This window comes from Sinohyriopsis cumingii, chromosome 4 (genome assembly GCF_028554795.1).
Source record: "Sinohyriopsis cumingii isolate HCF-2022 chromosome 4, ASM2855479v2, whole genome shotgun sequence".
Taxonomy (NCBI): Eukaryota; Metazoa; Mollusca; class Bivalvia; order Unionida; family Unionidae; genus Sinohyriopsis; species Sinohyriopsis cumingii.
In genome coordinates, this window is record NC_142964.1 from 134597419 (window position 1) to 134609959 (window position 12541).

At 36.3% G+C, this 12541-nt stretch overlaps 1 protein-coding gene across 3 annotated transcripts in view; it reads left to right on the top strand.

Moving 5' to 3' along the window:
• LOC149802127 (uncharacterized) overlaps nucleotides 1-12541 on the top strand; it is a 131898-nt gene that overhangs the window by 113496 nt on the left and 5861 nt on the right. For all 3 annotated transcript variants that reach the window (XM_089956530.1, XM_089956532.1, XM_089956531.1), the window contains exon 16: nucleotides 8907-9054. In XM_089956530.1, the coding sequence (XP_089812656.1) occupies nucleotides 8907-9054 (148 nt within the window). The remainder of the gene's footprint in view (nucleotides 1-8906; nucleotides 9055-12541) is intronic.

The following is a 12541-nucleotide window of genomic DNA, read 5'->3' on the forward strand; positions in this document are numbered from 1 at the left end:
AGCCAATCACCATGCACTCAATAGACACTAGTGATCCAATCAGAAAGTAGTGACACATTCTGCTCACTACTTCTTACATGTCCTCTCAAACCCCTAAAATGTTTATGTTACAGAAACAAAAACATGATTTCCAGAACAAATCTAATTTTTAGAAAAGGAGACAGTGAGAAAGAGAGAGCCCTTTTGATATTGCAGTATATACCCATAGCAAACTTAGGCTGTAAATAGTAGTGATCAAGATAGCATCACATTTAATGTTTTTTGGCATGTTTTCATTCATTTGTTTCTTATTATTGGTTCCTTACACTACCAGAATATCTTTTATCCTGTTTTGCCTAGTCATAAAAATTAGGCATTTATGGCACCTCAAGAGGAGTAACTCTACCATACCAAATGGTCACTGATCTAATTTGCATGCCAGAGTAGCTTTTATATTTTCGGCCTTTATTTCATTACACCCTTAATATCCTGGACCCATAACCTGTAGAGAATCATCATATTCTGAGTATTAATGCTTATCTTATCAGAACAGCTGTAAAAAAAAAAAAAAAACTCTCTGTGACCTTATTTCCCACATTAACTGACTTATGCAGGAGTCGCAGTGAATGTCAATCTGGTAGCCAGAGGTTCACTTAAACCCCAGCCATCACTGATCTACTTGAGTGGTAAAATTTTCTATCAGTCACTAATGTGACAATTTACAATGGGTCTGTTGTTTATTATATCAAATGCCATTCCTTTTCATGGTTAATTGTATTGTTTTTTGTGTTAATTGAATACCAACTAAAATCATGTACTTAATGAGGTACAAAAAATGTCTGTAGCAGATGTTATTCATGCATCAGGTAAATTCAGATGAATATTGTAATAAAAAAAAAGTGTTGGTGTACATGGAACAAAAGAAATGTAACAGATAGTTATAATGTAAGTATATATTTGCATTTAATGTCACCTCAGGACAAATATGGCTGTATGGTGCAAGTTAAAAATAAAATATAAAAAGGAGTACAAATGAAAAATTGCACAAAACTTTTGGAAGATAAACCCATTTAAGATATAAGCATTAGGTATTACATGATAAAATATAAAGATGTTAAAATTCTGTACAAGGTATGCAAAATGAAAAATACACCTGCAAAATCCTGAAAAGAATATGGTGTAACAGAATACAAAATTTATAACGTTCATGATGATTATTACACATCTACCTGTTCTTCCAGTGCAGATAATTGGACTAATAACACGTTCTTAAATAGGTTGTAAGTAGAGACATACTAATTAGTGATGCCAATTGAAAGTTTGATAAATAATATTCCCTTTGCTGGCAGATAAAATTAAATTTTAACCCTCCACCATAATTGTGAAAGGTGTATATATTATGTGTTATCCTTTTGACTGTCCATATGTCACACTTTCATTAAATTTTGCATATCAGTTGTTGTGCACAGTTGGCCAAAGGGTCATACCCTTTGTGTGTGGATGGAACACACATCTGAAAAAAGTAGGTCATTGAGATCATTATTTCTTGCTTTATTGGCTTTGCATTTAGGTCAGTTTCTCATCCATTATTTAGCTATAGGGTCATGCAGTTCTGTGTGAATGCTTTGTGATGAGCGCAGCACATTTTTACAGAAAATTAGGTCAGTGTAGCATTAATGTCACACGTCACTGAAGTTAGGTAAGTGTTGCTGTTATGTTAGTTTCACAGCATTTTTGGATGCACCAAAAATTGCCAGCGTATCCCATATTTCATGCATTAATAGGAGTGATGGGGGCGGGTGTCTGATCAGTTTCTTACAAGCACCTGCCCCAACACAGCATCCAACTACCCAGCACAAGTGTATTGCAGAAATATACCCTGAGTGGTTGCACAAACTGATCAGCAGTTTTATGTTCCCAACATGGAGAGTCATCTAAGAGCCACATTCTTGCTAGTTTTTTGATTGAGGAGAAACCTGCAACTCAATAAGGATTTGCTTGTATACAGACCCAACAGTTGTATAGAATGCTAAAGGTGTTCCAGGATGTGTCCTGTGGAAGTGAACACTTGAGCTCTGAAAGGCTTCTCCTTATCTGCTAGTAGATATGGAAAACAAAAGGTAAGCAGGTTAGCAGCTTGAGTAATTCTCTTTGATTTCCATTCGCATCTCTTGTGTATGAATGTAGATGGTCCTGCACTGATAGTCACTTCAGCTGGTCATTGCACACAAAACTGCAAAGTTTAACTGCTTCTGAAAAGATATCATTGGTGTGTTTTGCTATTTTTGTATCAGTTCAGGGTTCCAGATAGTCACGTTTTTGTACTTCAAGAAATTGTCAGGAAATATGACCAAAGAGCTGTATGGTTTCATGATCCTAACTTGTATTGTGGTCTGTGTGAGGTTATTACCCACCGACTCCATCTTGTACACCTCTCTGGCCTGGTATTTGGCATCATCATTAAAGCTAAAGGTGTTTGGTTCCATCTTTTTGCTTAACAACATGTTTATTTCACAAACAAGTTTCCAAAATCAGGAGTTAGTCTTCCTGTTACAGTATACTGACAACTATTCATGGTGAGTTATGGTTGGCCTTTGGGTTGGTTGGCACAGTGTTAAGGCTGGCGAGATCTTTCAATGGCAACTGATTAGTAGCACTTTTGGAGAAAGTGCTGTTAAAAACTGAGTCAGGTATCTTCAGCTTTGGCATCATTGCAGTGCAAATAATTGGAGTGTTTCAGGATTTGTTTCTCAAGGTTTCTTCATCAAATGGACCGATAACAATCAATGTACCAGTCAGTTATGAGGTACAACAATGCCCTGACTTTTGTGATATGTTCTGGAACTAGATGATGAGAAGCTGCCCATTGCTGCCCATAGTACCACAGACAGATAAGTCAACTTTACCATTTTTATCGATCTGGACTACCACCGCTCCAGTGGCCTAGTGGTTATAGCGTCCACCTTGGTTGCGGGAGGTCGTCGGTTTGATCCCTGGCCGAATCATACCAAAGACTTACAAAAATGGTACTAACAGCTGCCTCGCTTGGTGCTCAGCATTAAGAGGTTTGTGTTAGGGCTGGTCAGCCTGGTGTTAGGATAATGTGACTGAGTGGGATATCATGCTACATGTCTGCGGCATGATACCCCAGTGCTAGACATCGCTATAAACTGTCACACTGCGGACATCGTAGCAATATTACTGAAAAATTGTTAAAGGTACGTAAAAATCCAAATCACACACACACACACACACAATCTGGACCAGCTTCCCATGACGAATGGTGCCCCCTCCTCACTGCTACAATTTGTTCCCACATCCTGGACTTTTAAGTTTGGCAATGGCTTAACCATACAGCACATTTGCCTTGAATTTTAGCAGCTGTAAGGTGGAACAATTAATGAATTAAAGATTCAGGTCACTGATGGACATCAAAACAACCATTATGAGAACAGACTGCCTATCATGTCCGTGAAGTTGTTGGTAATTGTTATGTATATCTATATTTTTGTGTAACCTTTCATACATGACTTTACCTGTATTGTGTGTAATTTTTGTTCATGAATGTAAATTGTACTGATCCTCCATAAACAAAATAATATGAGCTAATTTTTCAACCATTGATATAGATCCTTTTTTTATATTAAGTTATAGTTAGGTGTTGTCAAGTTAAATTCAGCCTATATATTGAACCTGTTAACTAGTTTGGGGTAATATCTCATTGGCTGGTGTGGTCAGGTGGGGTCTTAGAAGAATAAAGTTATTTCCCGTTGAATGGTTCTTTTATGATGTGGGTATTTGCTGAATGTCACATCGTGAGTATAAGAAAATTGCCTTCTAGTACCATCTGCTTGTATATAAGGAGAAAAATGAGCAGTTGATTTCATTCATCTCTTGGATTATTAAATCCTATGTTCTTGTTGTAACATCAGTCTACAGATGTATTTAATGCTGTGTTTAGATATTATTTGAGAAGAAACATTTGTTTAGATTATTCATTGGAATTACAAAGTGCTCATTGGACTACAGTATCATTCTGGGACTAATGTGAATTTATTCAAAGGAGTTCTGGAAAATGCCATTTTGATACATCAGGACTGTTGGCAGGTCAGTTCATTCAAGGACACGAAATTCATTAGGAACATTCAGTTCTTTTGGAATTGAACATTTTAGTATTATTTAAGATTTATTTCTTAATAGTGTAAGTTCCTCTTAAATTTTTATTTTATTTTCTGAAGGAAGAGTTGTGGTATCAAACCTAAAAGTGCCCTGTCACCATCAGAATGACTGAGAAGGAACTATTTAAAACTTGGTTCAAAAGTACTATGTTGACATCTAAGTGGCTGTCAAGGTCCGACATTGACACCCTAGTGACTGAAAAGCTGTCAAGGTCTGACATTGACACCCCATTGACTGAAAAGCTGTCATGGTATATTGGCATCATGAGTTGACTTCATAATTTCTGGAAACAGAATACAAAATGTAGCACCTTATTCTACAGAGAGTAGTGATGCCACATATACCTGTTTTGCCATTCCGACGAAACCTGTACAACTTAGGAAATTACAGTTCTTTGTGATGACACCCAGGTGATAATTGGACACCTTAATCAGGTCAGCCACCATATTAATAATGTGCTGTAACCTGCAGATAACCAGGATGCTGTTAACAAGGCCCGTGTTGACTGACTCAACAGTACCACATGTGCATATCTACGATAAATGAATGTGTCACCCCCCAAAAAAAGTTTTTTTTTCTCTTTTAACCCCCAATATGGTCCTGTTTCAAAAAACACCATTTTCAATAATCTTTGGATGCAAAAAAATACATTTTCGACTGCTGCTATATATGTTGAAAGCATGTAGTCTGTATTAACAGTAAAGAATCCTGATTAAAGCGAATATAAATTGTCATTAGAGCAGTTTATACACTTACTACCGAAGTAATAGTGTTTCTCATTTTATATATATAAAGTAAAATCCAACTTCAAAAAGCGTTACCATTGATTACAAACTTGGCTTCAACAGCCATCTCTCTGTCCATACCTAACTCAAACAAATTGGGTTGTTCTACTTAGTGTATTTTACCTATGCAAATTAGCCTAATGGGCTCTCTCATAGCAGTATTCAAAGGACATAACACAGCATCATGTTGGCTATTCTCAACCAGTCAGGTAATCTGTGAATGGTATTGTTTATCGCCAACTGCCTCACCTTTTAATTGATTCAGTGTTATTCCACACTATACTTTCCATCCTCCTTTCTTATGTGGAACTTTACAGTAATGGATGATTTCAGGGTTCATACATTCTGGGTACTCACAAATATCAGCCAAATACAAGGACTACTGCTCCTATCAGTAAAGCCATTTTTAACCAGCTCCTTTGCCTCCAAAAATTCTGTAAGTTTAAAACAGACCATTTTCTTAATGCATCATACAAATTCTAAATGGGAAAATTGCATATTCTTGTGGGAAAGGGGAGTTGGTGGTCGCCGCTGGACAGTTGCTTGCTTATCAATCCTTTGTGTTAAGGGATCATCCCCATCTGTGTTGGAACTGATACCAAATCCCTGTCACAGCTTTACTGACTATGGTTTACATTTTATAGTAAGGTCAGTTTCACAAGCACTTTGATGGAATGCAGGGTTGTGCAACTCGTGTTAATGCCTCTGTCTGTGCAGCACACTTTCATTTGTGTTCTCTGTTTACGAAGTTCGTTCAGTTTTATCATGAATGTGGCAAGAGAATATAACATTACTATTTTCTTTAGATCTATCCAACCAGTTTTACATTTAGGTCAGTTTTCAGGCATTGCAGTGTGTTCCGTCAATTCAACATATTTCTATTTGTTCAACTTAATATAGTACATTGTCACGTTGCCTGCCCTCAATTACGCAAGTCAAGAACAAAGGAATTGGTTAGAAGCCATGTATATATGTTAGACCCTGCAGCTATAGTGGTCCTGTTCATAATTGTTACGAGAGCCCAGCTTTGCTGGGTGTCAAAAATCACGTGTGCACGTTGAAAGCTTTGTTCAAGAACAAAGGACCCTTATTGGCATCGTAAATCTCACCACGTTGACAGACGGCTAGAGCATTGTCTGCTAAGTTGAATAGAACAGGGTAGAATCGATATCCAATCGGAATTGAGAGAGGGTGTGGTCACCATTTCAATCTGAATTTAACTGAATACTTTAGACTAGAAACCCTAGTCATTGTGAAACATCGTGCTGAGAAGTTGTAGCAGTAACTCCAGGAAGCCACTCATGAATTGGCAGGAAAACTTAGGAAATTCTAACGAAAGACAAAGCTTTGTAAATTAAGCTTTTAGGGGACAGACTTCTGGTGTGGTTTAGTCCCGAGTCTCTAGGAGAGAGACAGAATAGAGACTAGTGGAGAAGTTGATTGGGAATCAAAGGCTAGTCGGAGAGCAGAGTCAATGAGGAGGAGGAGAAAAAGGAGTCAAGGAGGAGAAATTGGAGAAGGAGCAGTCAAGAGAAAGAGTTAGGAGGGAAGTTGGAAGGAGAGAAGGAATTGGCTGGATAGGAGAGATACAGATGAGTAGAAAACAAGGACAGGTGGAAAAGTGATCTCACACTATAAATCACAGGATGCAATAGGCTATCACTTGATCGAGAGGAAGAAGAGTGATTGGGAAATTATTATCATTTGAATATTGAATTGTATTAAATTGTTATTCCTTTGAATTTCATCATTGTGTTCTCATTAATTTAACTGTCGGCATTGCTGACTGGGGGCTCGGAACTTTACCTCTCTCTATCACTAATTTCACTTCGTACAAAACTGAGCCTAGGTTGGACTTCCATAGTAATTTAAATAATATATTGGGAGCACCTCCCCCCACCCTACCAGACACCACATACATTGATCCTCCAACTCATTACACACTGTCGTATGGTGATATATCTAAAGAGCCACCCAATCTGCACCAGAAAAGTGGCCTTATAAGATGGGTGGCTTTTCCAGAGGGAACTAAATTTTTTATGAGAAGTATATGTAATGTACGTAGTAAGAAAGCTACATACTTCAGAGCATTTAATATCTTTGTTTAATAGTGACATTAAAAGGTTCTTCTTGTTATAATAAAAGACTTATTTCAATGAATATACATTAATCATTCTTATTCTTGGCATAAGCATGATATGGAGGTGGGTATTGTTGTCATGCACATTGCAAAACCATTAAAAAATGACATTTAAATCTTGGTACATACATAATTCTTTTTCCATTTTCTCCATTTTCCCACTGCTGAATAACCTCCTTATTGGTTACGACTTTGTTTATTCGAGTCTTTCAATGTAAAATTGTTTTATTCAAGTCTTTTCTACATAAAATTGTTTGGCAAGTCCCTGTCCCTACCTTACCCAATGTCCTCATGTAGAATAATCGACTTTCTCCTAAAATAATACATCTCTGTTTATATGATGACATGTTAATGTTTGGTAATGATTTATTCAGATGTTGCTAACTGTATGCAATTTAAATATGCAGACGAAACTTTTGTAAAGTGGATGAAATTCCTTCTTCATAATGGAAGTGATAAATGTGTTGTCACGTCATTTTTCGGTCTTTCTCTAGTACCCTGTTTTGTTCAATTTCTGTGTGCATGTGTTAATGCATAAAATCTATTTTTAGCCTATGCTGACCCTGTTTTGATCTTGACAATTACGTCCGGTTATAATCATCAAAGAGAAGAACTCGACAGATGTGTGAAGCCCAAAACTCCATCATAACATTGTTGAGCCATTTCCAGTAAATGTCAGCTTTTATAGACAATGATATAATATTAATCTTAGTGTCACATGTACTTTAGTCTACACTTCTTTCTGTAATGGAAACTTGACATTGGAAGACATGTATCTAGGATAGAGATAATCTGATTACTTACCTTACGTCACGATATAAATCAATTATTCATTCTGGATAGATTTGAAATAAAAAGTGGCCACTTGTGAAGGGGACATTTTACATTTTTATATTAATATGCTGGCTGATGGTCACGTCAGATGGGTGGCCATTCTCGAGGGGTACTTTTAAACACAAACTCGTTGGTGCCAAGAGATTCTGGTCGTAAGAAGCCGGTTGGGCACTGGTCAGGGGGGCCATTCAAGAAGGGGACTACTATATTAAGCACTGCAGTTCTAAATTCAATATTTAATGTGCTTGTGACTGGATACAGTAGATATACCAGTAAATAAATTTTATTTATAGTGGGAATTGTCTTACATAAGAAACATTAGCTTCTTGGAGCTGCTTTACTGCTTAAAAAATCCTATGTTTGGATAACACTCCATCAGTTGGGAGACTGCCATATGCCCATATTCCTTTCAAAACCTAGGTGAGTTTATTACTCCTATCAGTTAACATTTAAACCATGCTTGTCATAGGGTGGGGTCCATGTTACAGGTCCCCCCAGCCATTGACCAATACCCTTAGTTTTATTTGTAATAAGCTCCTGTGGGGTAAATTGGCCATATTCTTTCAGACATAACCATTTTTCCCAATGCTTTTTGGGTAATTGATTGAAAAATGGCCATCAAAAGGTTGATTTTAGTTTGAAAACAAAGTTCCAGAAGGCAGGGTTAGGAAAATTCCCATTCTCACAGTAAAGAGAAAACTGCACAAGAATTTCATGGGCTTATGTGGACCAGTCAGAATCATATAAAGTGATATGTTAACATGTTGTCATATAAAACATTTGAGGTCATCTACATACATTTACATCACATGTATTTACATGCACCTGGTATACATTTATAGCACAGTTAATTATTTTGGTATATATTGATACTACATGTAATTATCTACTATTGAAAAAACATGCCATACATAAAAATTTATTGAAATTAATTGTGACTTATATCATGAGATGATATTTCAACCATGAACACATCATATTTATTGCAGGGTACCGAAGGTATACATTTCAGTCAGTGTCAAGTTTACAAGAAACCTGCTGCCCCACTGTTGACTAGGGCATCTTCTGTTACTCCATTTGCTGCAAAGATGACTTTAATGCAAATAGATTCAACACTAGCCAAGCACAATGAATCAGGTAAAGATCTGCCTAATTAAAGTTATAAGTATTGACTTGTAAAGACCAACGGAGTTTTAATGATTTTGAACCGTTCTGCACCTTTTTTATGCCCCCAAAGGTTGATATTTTGCATAGTGGTTCATAGTTTGTGTGTGGGTATGTCTGTGGGCAGTTTGGTTAAAGTTCTGACCAGTGCTTGTGCCTCAGTAACTCACACCCCATTTCCCTTCCAGTTTTGAAATGTGTCATCACATACTCTTCTGTCCATGTGTTCTGAGTTAAAGAGTTATAATGGTGACAAATTATTGTTGTAAAGGTTTTTGGTTGAAGTTTTTTTCTTCACTAATATTTCCACAACAATTCACTTCATGAAGAAACATCATCATACACCATCCTTACTTATTTTATTATTCCTGCCCTGAGTAAAGTCCTGGTGTTGGACACTTTTTTATTAAGGTTTTAATTCATATTTGATGTTTTAATTGTTTTTTTACCCAATTCACCACAAATTATTATACTATTTTATCCCTATACTATATTGTCCTCTGGATTACACCATGTGAAAAAGAAGCGTTTTGACATAAACTGCTTGAAGAAAACGTAATGCTGATCTATCACCCAAGAAAGTCTGCAATTAAATTTTACATTTTTCATACTTTACCTTTTGTTGGCAATAGATAGCTACTTTTTACTTAGGTGCCACACACACACACATACTTTAAATATGTATTAAAATTGTATCAAGGACACTTCTAATAAAATGAAGCAGCTATTAGAAAGGTGGGTTTTCTCATTTGTTGTGGCACCTATTTTCCTGTACACTAGAACCCGTCTTGAAAGACCACTCCTTCTGAGAAAAAATAATGGTCTCTTAAAACAGGTGCTTTCGTGACAGGTCATAATACTATCATCAATAAATCTGTGCATGAAGAACTGAGTCTTTCAAGACGGGTAGTCTCTCATTGCAGCCATCTCTCAAGAGAGGTTTTACTGTATTTTAGACATGATGGATAACAAGCTGTCATCAATTTGATAGTCCAAATAAGATTCCTCTTAAATTGTGCATGTGCACATGACATGCAAAGTAGTCATTCATAGTATCTATAAGACTTAACTTATATTTTGCAACAGTGTTTAAATGATGTCTGTTTCTATTAAGTACAGTCAATTACTTTTCTGACACCTAGTTTTGTCAGTAGGGCTCATCCATTCAGAGAGAAACTTGTAACAGACAGATTCAAGTTGGTATCAAGTTACCAAGAGACCTGCTGCCCCACTACTGTCTAAGGCATCTCCCTTTACTCATGTTACTCCATTTGCTGTAAAAATTAACATGTTTAGTGCAAAGTGATTCAACATCTGCCCAATGTATTGACACCCTATCTCAATTTATAGTAATGTTTAGTAAAGACAAAGGGACATTTGAATTTTATTGCATAATTTTAAACCATTTTTTACCTTTGTTTGCCTTCAAGAATGGGTATATAGCATTTGGGTTCATAGTTTTTGTTGGTGGGTGGGTCAATTAACAGTCCGGTTATAGTTTTGTCCAATACTTTTACTTCAATAACTCAAACCCCAATTCACTTCATGTTTTGAAATATAATGTCATCGCATACTATCCTCTCCAAGTGTTTGAAGTTAAGAGTTATAATAGGGACAAAATATTTTAGTAACAGGTTTTGTTTAAAGCTTTTTTCTTCACTATCCAGTTCACTTCATGAAAAAAATATAGTCACTCACTGACCTTGTGAATTTTACTATTCTTGCCACATGGTCAAGTCATAATGTAGGACACCTTTTGATTAAAGTCTTGATAATATCTTTGATGTTTTAATTAAGAGTTTACCCAGTTCACTACAAATTTAAAATACTAATTTTTATCAATGACCACTTTTAATAAAGGAAAGTAGCTATTAAAAAGCCATCAGTTTTCTTAATTGTTGTGGCACCTGTTTTTATGTACAGTAGAACCTGTCTTGAAAGACCACCCCATCTGACAGAAAGCAATGGTCTCTTAAGCCAGGTTGTCTCATAATATGTCATAACACTGTGATCAGTAAATCTCTATGAAGGACTGAGTCTCTCAAGACAGATGGTCCCTCACTGCAGTGGTCTCTAAAGACAGGTAACAATGGATAACAAACCACTCTCAAAATACATATATTTTAAGTTGTGCATTTTCACATGATATCGATAAAACTTAAATTTTTTGGCAATATTATTTAAAATGTTTTTATTTCAATTAAGCACAGTTGATGTTTTTGTGATACCATGCTCTGGCTCCATTAATGTTTCACATATATTTATTCTAGCACTCATTTGCTCATTTTGATGTCAAAATCTTGCCAGAATTGCCCCAAAAAGAACAACTTACATATTTCTTAATCATTTTCGTAAGAAAAAGCCATACAAACCTTGTGTACATTTGTTAAAGCTTGACATGTTACTACTTTGTGTTTGCTTTTGGATTTTTAACATAGCTTTCAACAACTGCAGTCATATCGTTATGATGTCTGTAGCGTGGCAGTTTTTAGTGATGTTAAGCACTGGGGCATCATGCCGCAGACATGTAGCATGATGTCCCACCCAGTCACATTATCCTGACACTAGGCTGACCAATCCTAACACTAACGTCTTTATGCTGGGGGCCAAACAAGGCAGCTGCTGGTACCATTTGTATGTCTGTTGCTGGGTTCGAACATGTTACCTTCCACATCTGTGTCGGACGCTCTGATCATGCTGGCCAGCAGAGTGGTTGCTACTTAGTAACCATACTTAGTGAATAATTAAATATGTGCAGAATATCGGCAACCAAAGATGTTTTTTGTTTGTGTCAGGTGGATAAAGTTTACTAACAGATCGATAGACATATTCCTTATTTTGATGACTGCTCACAATGTAATATATTTTTTTAAAGAGTTTTATAAAAGAGAGAGAAAGAATACAGTACATAGGATTTATTAATTTCTGCAATAGAACAGACAGATTTATACAAATGTATTTGTTTCAATGCATGCCCCTCTTCCCTCTTCCATGACATTATTGATGTCATCACTGTACTGCAACTTAATCAGTTTGAAGTTAAAACAAAAACACAGTGCATTTATCCCTATAATACAGTCCCTCTATATTCACTGGTAAATTTAATCATGAAATGGTGCTTGATTTAATTTTTGGAAAAATGTATCACATATGTATACATTTGTTTTATCTTTGTATGAAATGACTTGGAAATTAGGGATGATCCATTTTGTTTTCCCAGTTATCTTTTTATGAAATGTCTTGGAAATTAGGGATGATCCTTTATGTTTTCCCAGTTATCTTAACTTTTCTGGCAGCTGAAATGGTTAGAGCATCCACCTCGGATGCGGAAGGTCACAGGTTTCAACCCCAGGTGGGTCATACTAAAGACTTTTAAAATGGTACTAACAGCTGCCTCTTTAGGCACTCAGCATTAAGAGGTTAGTGTTAGGACTGGTTGGCCTGGTGTTAGGATAATGTG